Consider the following 12199-nt stretch of genomic DNA (forward strand, 5'->3'; position numbering starts at 1 on the left):
TTATCGATATCACTTATCGATTCGGTTCCATATTGGTTCTCTTATCTATCCTCACCCAGTTATATATAGTACAAATGGCTTTGGTTGCAGTAACACTTTAATTTAAAGTATACACCAACATTTTAGCTATTTTCGTTTCTGTCATTTGACGTTTCCCTTTCGATGAAAGGGGTAGCTGCAGGTACGCGGGAGCCTGCCTCACTCTGCAGTCATCAACTAAATGTTAATATCAGATGGAAATTATTCAGACAGTATGTCGCTAACATTATTACAATAAACGGGACCTGGACAATTTACGTTACAGGGCTCTCAAGTTTTGAATGCAGGCAAAAGCTAAACCTAAAACTGCTTGTTTCCTGCCGTTTCCATGGCGATAGCGGCGTGCCAGAGAAATTTATATTATAATATTTTTTAGCGTGATAAATACAATGTGTGGCGGGAGTGCGTGACAAAAGACCGAAAGGGTGACCGTCACGCTCAATGCGTGAGACTTTAGAGCCTTGTCAGAATCAACAGGACCTGGAGGTTTTACGTTACCTGGGGCTTTTTAGACGGAAGACGCTGTGCCACAGGCTCCGCCGCGAGAGTCGCCGCCATCGCTTAGCAGCGCGCCAAAGACTTTACATTCGTGCAAATAATTGCATGCTGTGTGGTCAAATGTTTCAGCATGTTGGAGGTATTTCCCCCTTTGATGTGATCACAGCTCTGCACGTGTTGCAGCTGGCCCTAGTATTGTCCTTTTTGGTGAAATATAACCAAACTTTGGAGCGCGTCTGCCCCGACGCCATGTTGGAAACGTTCTGAGCCAAAATACGAAGCGTGCACATGACGTCATCGCGCAAATGCGTCAGGCGTTAGCAGAACCTATAAACGGGATCGTTCGGCAGGTGGATTAACGATTCCACGGAATCAAACTACTGGGAGCCGGTTTCCCGGCAGAAGTAAATCCAAAATATTTCAAGGTACAAAGAGATTATATTGAAGTATTATCAGTAAACACAGATGTGTTTTTTGTTGTTTTGATAATCAGTGGCCTGATTCCATTTAGTCTTGTGCCATTAAAAGATGCTGTTTTATTACTGCTGTTCTTCTTGTCTTTAATGCTACACTTCATTTCTCTTTAAGGACGCTCTTGGTTCTTCTGTCCAAGTCTTACTTTTTCCACTGCTTTCTGTAAGAAATCATTCAGCCTCTCTTAAGAAAAAAAAAAAACCTAAGCCGTGGTCTTGTTTAAAACCTTTAAAATTTGGTTTATTGAAAACTTTTAAATGTCTTAGAAAATATCAATTTATTCAGTCAATTTCAATCTGCATGAGTGGACGTCCACCCTTGATTTAAACTTGAAACAGCTGCAAGTGTCATATCATACATCCCGCTATTTCCTAGCAAAATTTAGGATTGATTTTAGATTTTTTTTAAACATACAGGGCAGAAAGTGTAACCTGATAACTTATTATACCCCCACAGCAATAAGCGTGTGTTAAGTGATGTTTCTGCATTTGTCAGAGACATCCACCGGCATGTCTTTCTTTAACTTGTCGTTTATTCCCCCTCCGGCCCTGCAGAGCAGTGTGCACTGTGTTCAGCACATGGCTGTCAGAGTATCCCGAGGACTTTAAGAGTCTGGGTGAACCCTCTCGCCTGCTGCGCCTGGCTCCCCTCCTCCCTCAGGACTCATCTGCAGCTGACCTCCGCGCTCGCCTCCTGACGATAGCTGAGGAGCTCAGTGAGAAAGCTCTGCTCCCTGAGTCCCACAGAGGTCTGTATTTTAAATGACATTCAAATGAGAGTGTTGTAACCTTGCTTGATGAACATGTATGCGGAAATATGTTTTCATTTTAGGTTAAAGCACAGATAGAGGCTGTAAAAGCGAAAAAATACAACTTTTACACGTTGTAGCTTCCTTGATTTGAAAAGCAGAAGTGCTGGAGTTTTTGTGCATTTCCTACTAGGTTGTTTGAAATCCCCTCATAACTGGTTTGTTTACAGAAATACTAAAGCCAAAGGCGGTCATGGCTGTTATTTGTTTTAGCTGTGCAAGAGCTTCATTAGCTCCCTACTTTATCCACACTTTGTCAACATTGGCAGGATGGAGTTGAGCTAAATTTAGTACAGATATTTGTTGTTCCTTGGTCATGAATCTTAGTGTTTTGACTTTTCCTCCACCTCAAAATTCGATTGAAATGTGTGATCTTTGGTTAGATATCCATCAGTTATTAGATCCCTACGTATGTCCCAGGAATGGGTGGACCAGAGAACAAGATCCCAGCTGCATTTATGAATCTCGTTAACGATTCCCTCATTTTTCACCCAATTTAGAGCCTTTTTCTAGGACCAACCCACGGTACCTTTTGTTGTTTTATGAAGCATTGCATAGCTGGAAATAAAAGAAAAGTATTCTAATTTGTCATGTATTGTTGTGCTTTGATATATTTTGATATATGAAAATGAAGTCATTTTTGGGAGTATATTATATCGGGTAAAATACATTAATGTGTTATAGGGTTCAAAGCCAAACAGATGGCGTGACGGGCACATCCTCCTTCTAGATCAATGATGAATTTTAAGATTTTAACAAAAGTGATCCCAATTTTCCCAAGGTTCATCTTTTTGTCTGCGCTCCCATTCTTCACAAACATCTTACCTCTATGGAGGAATATAAATATCCCCAAAATATGAGCTAAACTAATCAATTAAATCCTCGAAGTAGTCATTATCCAGTCAGGCCATCTTGTGGCAGCACAGCAGCATCAAATCCAACAGGGTCTTTGAATGATGTGCACACCAAACATCAGAATGGAGAAAAATGTCTCCCTGAGTGTGATTTTCAGTTTAATTTAGGTGTTTCTAAATCTACTAATCTCATTAACTTTCACCACCGCATTTTTCGTCGACTCTCCTCATAATTTTGTGGGGAAAAACCATTCAATGATTGGCAGTTTTGTTGATAAGTGGCCAGGCAGACTGTTGGTTGGCTACACTTTTGGCCTGTCGATACCAATAAATCAATGGATCAAGTAATTATTTCAGCTGACTGTGTGCATCCCTTTATGGCCACAGTTAATGGAGAGGACCATTAAAACGAGGATGATACATTCAGAGGACCTCAGCAGGTGGAACAAGAGATGCAGTTTATAAATATGCAGAAATGTATGCAATTACCATAGTGAGAGAGAAAAAATTATCTTTGACAACACAACAAAATAACTGCTACAAAAAAGCTTCATTACTACAATGAATGGCCATGAAATATGTCCTCTTTCTAAAGGACAGTTATTTGTTATGATCCGAACCATCAGAGTCATATTTCATTGAGCTGCTTATCTCTCCTTGCAGATCAGACCAGTTTCACCAGCCCTCTTCATGATGCCTCTGAGTTTGAACCCACAAGCATCCTTGGATTCCCTGCAGCGCTCATCGCTGAGCAGCTCACAAAGATCGAAACCGTGAGTTCATTTCCAAAGACTCGACGTGTTTATTCTTTAAGAAAGCATGAGATAAAGGTCATTTGGTTTCTCATAACAGTTACAGAATACATTTTCATGTTATCAACTCTGCAGTTTCAGGTTCCGCCTTGTTTCCGCTGTGTTAAACTTTGACTGATTCTACTTTCTGATCATTAGGATTTTCAGTTTTTCAGATTTTCAGAATAAGCTTTTTACAGTATATTCACTTCCGTTTGATTAGATTTCATAGGAGCGAACTGGTATTACTTTGACACCAAATAGGACAAAAACAATGTCGCCATCTACATAGATTCAGTCTTTGTCTGCAGGACTTTCAAGCAGGAGGGTCTTATATTTCAGGTTATGGTGTTTCGTTGGTGATCTTTGGGAAATGGGATGTTAATGATGTACCTTTGTCTCACGTCTCAGGAGCTGTTTGTCCGTCTGGTACCGTACCACTGTCTCGGCTCGCTGTGGTCTCAGAGGGACAAGAAGGGAAGGGAGGGCGTTTGTTGGTCCGTTAGGGCCACCGTGCGTCAGTTCAACAAGCTGGCTAATGCAGTTTTAGCATCCTGCCTTTGGCCTACAAAGCTTCGCAGTCAGCAGAGAGCACGACTCTTGGAAAAGTGGATCAGCGTAGCGGAGGTCAGTGGAACAAAAGCACCAGAGCACAGCTCTAAAAATGGAGGATTTGATGCCTTAACTCATGTTATTTTACAGGCTGGAAATGAGAAATGGGGTTAATTCTGACATAAAATTGTTAACAGTGCATCAGTTGGGGTTGCAGTGCTTCCAAAAAAACCTTCAGCTCTGCATTTTCCTACAATAAACCCACAGTAATCCTCTAACTGTAATCCTATTCTCAGCTCGGAGTGTGCACACCATCGCTGGGTCTGTTTCAGTCATTTCCCTTAAGTCAATACATGAGAGCAATACACAGACTGGAGAATATCTTGTCCCTTCTGGACAGAGAAGTAGCAACAAAAGAACACTCTATCATAGTGCATTTAAAGGCTTGCAACAAAATTGAATAGATTTTCTTTTTAAAGCGGTATATTTTATACTTCCTGTAGACCTTACACAATGTGGGCTGGAAATAGAGTGAATGACACGAAAAGTGCACAGCAGTGGTACCAGTTCTCAGTTAAAAATGGGATGTACGATCTCCAGGCAAACAAAAAGTGTTTGAATCTAGTTAGAGCGTCACGGTTACTGCACACAGCAGTCAGCTTGTTCTGAGATGTAGAGGCTCTGCTCTCATGCACAGCACCACATTTTCTATATGTCTGTCTTGTCTCCAGCAGCAACCTTCAGGTTATCAATTTCTGTTTCTTAAAGTGTAGAAACCTGCTGGAAGAACTTGGTTTTTATTTGTCTGTGTGGCAGGCAATCACATTAGACATTTTAGTATCAGAGTTTCACACATTTTGAAAACACAGCTCAGCAGTGACAGCAAAAGCGAGATCCGAAACGAGTTTAATAACGAGAAATGAAGTCACAGTTATTGTGAAAATTATTCTAAAGCTCCCTTAGGCTGTGCTGCTGTTGAGCTGCATTCTTTGTAGAGAGCCATAATCCTAAAACAAACATCCCTGCATGTTATTACGAGGTTTATATGGGCATTTTTGTTTTCAGGAACATAAATCTTATGGATTTTCTACATTTTTAAGTCACTGAACCTGCAAGTTGCACTTTAACTTTAACCAAGTTCTGATACTCACACAGCTGGTTCAGCAGCCAGTTTCCAGACCCCGTGAGCATAGAAAAACAAGGACACACACCATTCATAAACAGACTGATTTATTTGAGTCGTCTTTGGGAAAATGCAGCATCAGGCGTCCTATTCTCACAGTCTTTGAGCTGCACACATTATTCAGGACGTCAGTCTGAGAGTGTAACTTAACACCAGTTAGACTCACACAATCCGGTGCGATCAGTTACAGCGAGTGTATGTATGTGAGTTCGTGTGTGCGTATGGAGATGGCTGCATTCAGCTGTTTGTGCTCTGAACAGGAGTGCCGAGCCAGGAAGAATTTCTCCTCCCTGTATGCTATTGTGTCTGCGCTGCAGAGTAACCCCATCCACCGGCTGAGGAGGACATGGCAGGAGACTGACAGGTCTGTGGCTGAATGACTGTTTAAAGGGGAAGCTTCTCAAACAAACACTCAGATAACCTTCCAGAGAGATTATGCTATTCATCCCACGTGATAAACTGCAGCATGACAGTTCATGCAAAGTAGGACTAAAGCGTTAAACTTATGTGTTGTATCGTGCTCACTGTGTAAAGCATTATAATTAGTGAGTGTGAAGTGCAAAATTGTCCTGAAACCTTAAAAAGAAATGATGTGTAGAAATGATAAATAATTATGTTGTCAAAAGTAAAGAAGATTTATTCAAATCACAAGAAAAAACAGCTTAGAATTTATACATATAGATTATGTTAATTATACATATAGATACATATAATGATAGAGCTAATTACAAGATATATCAGATATTAGAGCATTCGTATGTGCAGAGCAGGGTGTGTTGTAGTGGAAATGTAGGTATCTGGGATGTTCACTGACCTCTGTTGACCAAGAAACTGCAGCACTGTCCCCTCTGAATGTCACATTCATTTACAGTGGACCCAAAAGCAGACTCTCAGGAGGCAGAACCTAAATAAACGTTAAAATATCTCATCACAAGGACAAAAACCAAAGGTGCTCCAGGAGCAGAAGGTCCCAGTGAAACAGTCGGGCAGGCAAAGAGAGCGGGAAACAGTGATGGCAGTGAAGGGGGCAAAAAAGAATAATATCTACACAGAATGGGGTAATCAACAGATGAAACGTGGGTGTGGAGCATAGGGGTAACTAAACATTGATAGAAAACACAAGATATGAAGTAAAACTAACTTTTTACTGAGAGATTTGCAATGAGGAAACACTGGAAACAGATGAAAGAATTACAAAATTGTTCAATTCTGAAATCCATAAACATGATTTTTTAATGAAACAGGTCAGTCAGATAATAAAACAATTAAATGAAAATATATAATGAACAATATCAATACAATTCAATTAGAAACCAGACACAAAGTTCAATAAAATACACACAAATACCAATGAGTGACGTCACATTAAAAACTGCTTCTGAGCTCATTCGATCAACTGATGGTCACATAAACACAGAATAACTCCACATGCCGGCCATGTGCCAGTAAGTAAATAAGAGAAGCAAAAAATATGAACTATATACCCTAAAGCTCTGAAAAAACGGGATATCAGTTTCTGTGCCTCTCCAATGTTAAATGCTTTATGATTTCCTTTAGCAAATCATTCCTACTGCATGTGTTTATAAATGTAAAATCAGGTGAAAGATTGCTGATGTTAAAACAACTTTTATTAGTCTTTACCTCACATGTGCGTGCAGATGCTTATCGCGGGATTGTTTATGAGGGCCTTGTTACCCGCGTTATTACTTATCAAAGTTGAACTTAAAAGTTCATGATGACAGAAAGTTTCTGTAAAGTTAAGGCAGGAAAAATCCTTTACATCAATAAAGTCTTTAGAAATAAAATAACGTTATTTCCTTTGCTCAATAACTACTATAATAGAGCTGAATCCTCCACTCGCTGATCTTATTTTACAGAGAGGCATTGAGGAGATACGAGGAGCTGGCAGAAATATTCTCTGACAAGGACAACTACGCACAGAGCAGGGAGCTCCTGAAGGAGGTAAGTCGACAAAGAACAAAACAAAGGGAATGGAGATGATTCATTCTGCATGTTCTGATCGCTGGGCGAGGTGAAAACAGGAGCAATTACACGAGACTCTGTGAGCAGAGCAGGTTCTGTGAGAAATTTGATCTTTATGGCAGGCTGAAGCCAGTTCGTACCTGGGTTATGACACAGCTTACACCCAGCAAGTGTAAAGGGAAATGTTCTGGCATGACTGACCCGATGTTTGGTGATCAAGCTAAGTGGTGCTGTAGAGGCTGGAAGGTTGCCAGGTTGGGCTCTCTGTGTTTCGTCAAATTTCAGCAGCTCTTTTGTAATGTTCTGGACTTTTTTCAGAGCTATTTATACTGAGACCTGCGCTGTTCTTGGCTGCTGTAGATGCTAAAGAAAACCTTCAAAGGCCTTTTACTCTACCTGTTCTCACAACATGTGTGTTGTCATGAAGCATTTGGATGTTTGAGGCCTTTACTCATTATCAACACAGTTTTGCTGCTGTTTGTATGAGCTGAGATCCACATGAAGAACACGGAGGAAGGAAGAAAAGACATCTGCAATGATCTTAGAGAAGCAGTCGTTGCTCCATCATTCTACAGAAAGAAAAATTATTCACAAGTGGAAAATATTCAAGACAGTCGCCAATCTTCCCACGAAGGGACGTCCCAGCAGGTTCACCCCAAGGTCAGACAATGCTCAAGGAAACTGCAAAAAAAACCCAAGAGCTACATCTCAGACTCTACAGGCCTCAGTTAGCATGTTAAAGGTTAAAGGTCATGACAGCACAGTTAGAAAAAGACTGAACAAGGATGGCTTGTTTGGAAGGGCTGCAGGAGAAAGCCTCTTCTCTCTAAAAAGAACATGGCAGCACAGCTTAGGTTTGCAAAGCTGCATCTGAACAAAGCACAAGACTTCTGGAACAATGTCCTTTGGACAGACCAGAGCAAAGTGGAGATGTTTGGTCCTAATGCACAGCAGCACGTTTGGAGGAAACCAAACACAGCATATCAGCACAAACACCTCATACCAGCTGTCAAGCACGGTGGTGGAAAACGAAGCATTCTGAAGTCAAATGAAAAGGCCATCTGTTCGACGGCTGTGACTCATTCGAGTCTGGTTCATGCAATCCTGAGCAAACCTGAAGAAAAAGACCTGAAAAGATGCTTATCTGTTGTGCAACTGCCCTTATTCTGTCAACACCCATGAGACACCCATTTGAAGACAGATGTTATATATAGTTTCCATTGTATTTTGTTTCCAAGGATCAGGAAATTAGCAGAAATAGTTTTATTTTGATTTGCTGTGATGGTGCACTGCAGTGCGTCAGTTGTTTTGCATTAGCAGCAATTTTACCCTCGAAACCCCCGAAAGAATTGATTCAAACATTTGCTTTCATTTCGAGAGCTTCAGTCTGAGCTTCAAGCTCTGCTCTCTGCTGAACTTTCAACACAGTTACTTGCTCCTCTTCATCTCACAGCTTCTCTAAAGTGTAATAAGTGTAATAACACCTTATTATAGCAGGTTCATGCTTTGACTGGTTTTCTTGCACGACATGAAAGTTTCAGAAATGTAATATGATATTAATAACCATGTAGTTTATAACCAGTTATACAGTACTGTGCAAAAATCTTGAGCCACTCTACATTTCTGCATGTTTTGCTTCTAAGCAGCCAGACTACACTGTAATCTATTAAAGTGGTCTTGAGCCCCTTAGAAAGTCTCCAGGCAAAGTTTTTCTGTGGACATTTGTTGCTTTTTCACCAATTTTCAGTCCAGCCCTTGCACCTAATCATTTTCAGGGGCGTTTGTTTTTTTTGTTAAACACTGAACAAACTGATCAGAAAGGCTCCTAACTGAAGGGATGAACCAGTGTTGTGTCGACACAGAACAGACAACTTAGCAAAGAAGCCATTTTAAATGGGATCTTTAGGCACTTTGTTACCAGCAGCCTGTCACAAAGACACATCATTTGTTCCCATTTCTTTAGTTGCATCTATGAAAAACAGCAAAGAAAACACAGTTTGACAGAAAGAAAACAGGTTCAGGTTGTGTTGAAGAATAAAGGAACTCAGACCAAATATTCACTTTCAAGCTCCTTAGAATTGTACAAACTCTATTTTTGTCATATATCCTGTATTTCCATTTTTGCCAATCCACAACTCAGAAAATGAACTTTGTTCAAACCCTTTCGGTGTGTCTCGTAGATATTCTCAAGCATTTCAATTAAGTTCATCCTACAAACAGCATTTTCATTATGCTTTCAGCATATTGTTGTGTTCCTTTGGCCACAGCAGGCTGTAGTTTTCAGCTAAAAGCTCTGATAAGCCCACATTATCAGCTGGTGCCTCCCCTTCCACCAATTACCACACAGAGAAAGTAAGCAACGCTTAAGCAGACGCTGTTTACTTTAGCATGTTTATACATTTCCCTTAAAGACCGATTCGTCTCCATCAGCCAGCTAGAAGTAATAATGAGCAGTGAGTCAGAGGAATAGCTTCTAAATGGAAGGAAAACTGTATGCCTGCAGGATGATGCATAAACTTAAAACTTGTACCAGCAAGACTGATGGTGTGGAGCAATATGGTAATTGAGCCGACCCAAAGAATTCATGGAAATTGCCTCTTGTAAGCCGTGGAAAGTCTGCTCTGATTGGTCCGATCCTCGGGCCTGATCAGGCATTGCCTTCTTTTTGTGTTCATTGGATACACAATTAGCATTCACTCCCAAGGGCAGGTTGAGTCATCAACATGTTTTATGTATTTTCCATGGCATTAAAAACTTTAGATACCACTAAGAATGCCTACAACATGTTTTTATTTCGTTGTCAAGTCAGATACTGGAGCACGGTTATGTCATTGACTTATCGTGTAATTTAATTTCATGAGGGCTTGATAACATGTCAGGCTCCTGCAACTCATTTCCTCTGCCCCCAAGTGGTCAAAAACATAATGAGCACATTTAGCAGGAAAATACAAGTAAATCCAGTTGCAAAATATCGGTGTAACGACAAAGTAAAAGGTGTTTGTACTGATGAAGATCATGAAGTTTGATTCCCTTGTTTTTGTGTTTCAGGAGGGCACGTCAAAGTTTGCCAACCTTGACAACAGGCTCAACAACAGACGTGTTAGCAGGGTAAGTGGAGTGGAAATGCTGTTAGGGCTTGTGATGTACGTCAAGCTTTCTGAGAGGCAGACTTGATTGAGGAGGATTGCTGGATAGAACGTTTGGGTTGCGGAATAATGAACCTCCTTCTGACAGCTTGAGGCTGTTGTTGAACAGGTTGGCGCTCAGCTAAGTGGACGAAACTGCACAGCTCCTTCTCCTTAAACACCCAAATGTCCTTAGTCTGAGTTGACGTGCATTCTTCAGCATTTGCGAATTATTTCCCACTAAAGTGCCAAAACAGTTGAGGTTGTATCAGTGGAGTTTCTCAGCTTCTGTCATAGAAGATTAACTTAAAATGACCTCATGTTTTTTGGTTTTCAGAGGCAAAACCTCTGATGTAAAAGCACATGAAAAAGAACTATTCCTTCTAATGTCCCATGTCTGGGATGAATACCAAACATTTTAGCCTGAAGGGCTGTCCAAACCCCCCCCCCCCCCCCCCCAAGCCTATATGGCAAACTATCTGAATGATGAAAGACCGTGCAAAGTTACAGAGAAAAAATAAAGTTTAACGCGTGTGGAGAAAATAATTGACTGGTTTTGTTTACTTTCAGATGTATTTAGAGGCGTATAAGACGACATGATTGGAGTCTTATATTATTGTATATCGTCGTGTTATCAGGTATTAAATTTAGGTAAATCGAACCTTAGATGAGCAACAAAAACTAAGCCGACTTGCAAAAACAGCACCAAAGTCCACTGTTACTACTTCCACAGGAATTAAGAGGTAAGTAGCAGCCAGGAGCTGGTAATCAATGCACTTTATTATCTGGTCATCAGTAAGTGTGAGTGCCTCCATAAAAGCAGAAACTTTGTCAGTTTGCAGCATTCAGGTGTGTGTTAACACAGGAACAGGAAAGACATCAGCAATGATCTTAGAGAAGCAGCTGTTGCTGCCCATCAGTCTGGGAAGGGTTATAAGGCCATTTCCAAACTATCTGGAGTCCATCATTCTACAGAGAGAAAGATTATTCACAAGTGGAAAACATTCAGGACAGCTGTCAATCTTCCCAGGAGTGGACGTCCCAGCAAGTTCACCCCAAGGTGAAAAAGCCCAGAGCTACATCTCAGACTCTCCAGGCCTCAGTTAGCATGTTAAAGGTTAAAGGTCATGGCAGCACAGTTAGAAAAAGACTGAACAAGGATGGCTTGTTTGGAAGGGCTGCAGGAGAAAGCCTCTTCTCTCTAAAAAGAACATGGCAGCACAGCTTAGGTTTGCAAAGCTGCATCTGAACAAAGCTCAAGACTTCTGGAACAATGTCCTTTGGACAGACCAGAGCAAAGTGGAGATGTTTGGTCATAATGCACAGCAGCACGTTTGGAGGAAACCAAACACAGCATATCAGCACAAACACCTCATACCAGCTGTCAAGCACGGTGGTGGAGGGCTGATGATCTGGGCTGGTTCTGCAGCCACAGGACCTGGGCACCTTGCAGTCATTGAGTCCACCATGAACTCCTCTGGATACCAAAGTATTCTAGAGTCAAATGTGAGGCCATCTGTCCCACAGCTAAAGCTGGGCTGAAACTGGCTCATCAACAGGACAAAGATCCCAAACACAGCAGCAGATCTACAGCAGAATGTGTGAAAAAGAAAAGAATCAAGGTGTTGCAACGGTCCAGTCAGAGTCCAGACCTCAGCCTGACTGAAATGCTGTGGTGGGACCTTAAGAGAGCTGTGCAGAAACCAATGCTGCAAACCTCAATGAGCTGAAGCAACGCTGGAAGAAGAGTGGCCGAGATTCCTCCACAACCATGAGAGAGACTGATAACGTCCCACAGGAAACATTTAACTCGAGTTATTACTGCTAAAGGTGCTTCTACAAGCTGTTGGATCACGGAGTTCACTTTTTCACACACTGCTTCTACCTTATAG

At 41.2% G+C, this 12199-nt stretch overlaps 1 protein-coding gene across 3 annotated transcripts in view; it reads left to right on the top strand.

Moving 5' to 3' along the window:
- rgl2 (ral guanine nucleotide dissociation stimulator-like 2) overlaps positions 1-12199 on the top strand; it is a 36043-nt gene that overhangs the window by 17110 nt on the left and 6734 nt on the right. For all 3 annotated transcript variants that reach the window (XM_072393617.1, XM_072393618.1, XM_072393619.1), the window contains 6 exons: positions 1566-1759; positions 3337-3446; positions 3876-4091; positions 5460-5563; positions 7077-7161; positions 10231-10290. In XM_072393617.1, the coding sequence (XP_072249718.1) occupies positions 1566-1759; positions 3337-3446; positions 3876-4091; positions 5460-5563; positions 7077-7161; positions 10231-10290 (769 nt within the window). The remainder of the gene's footprint in view (positions 1-1565; positions 1760-3336; positions 3447-3875; positions 4092-5459; positions 5564-7076; positions 7162-10230; positions 10291-12199) is intronic.

Source organism: Leuresthes tenuis, unplaced genomic scaffold, assembly GCF_036924035.1.
Source record: "Leuresthes tenuis unplaced genomic scaffold, fLeuTen1.0.hap1 SCAF_10, whole genome shotgun sequence".
NCBI classification, from domain to species: Eukaryota; Metazoa; Chordata; class Actinopteri; order Atheriniformes; family Atherinopsidae; genus Leuresthes; species Leuresthes tenuis.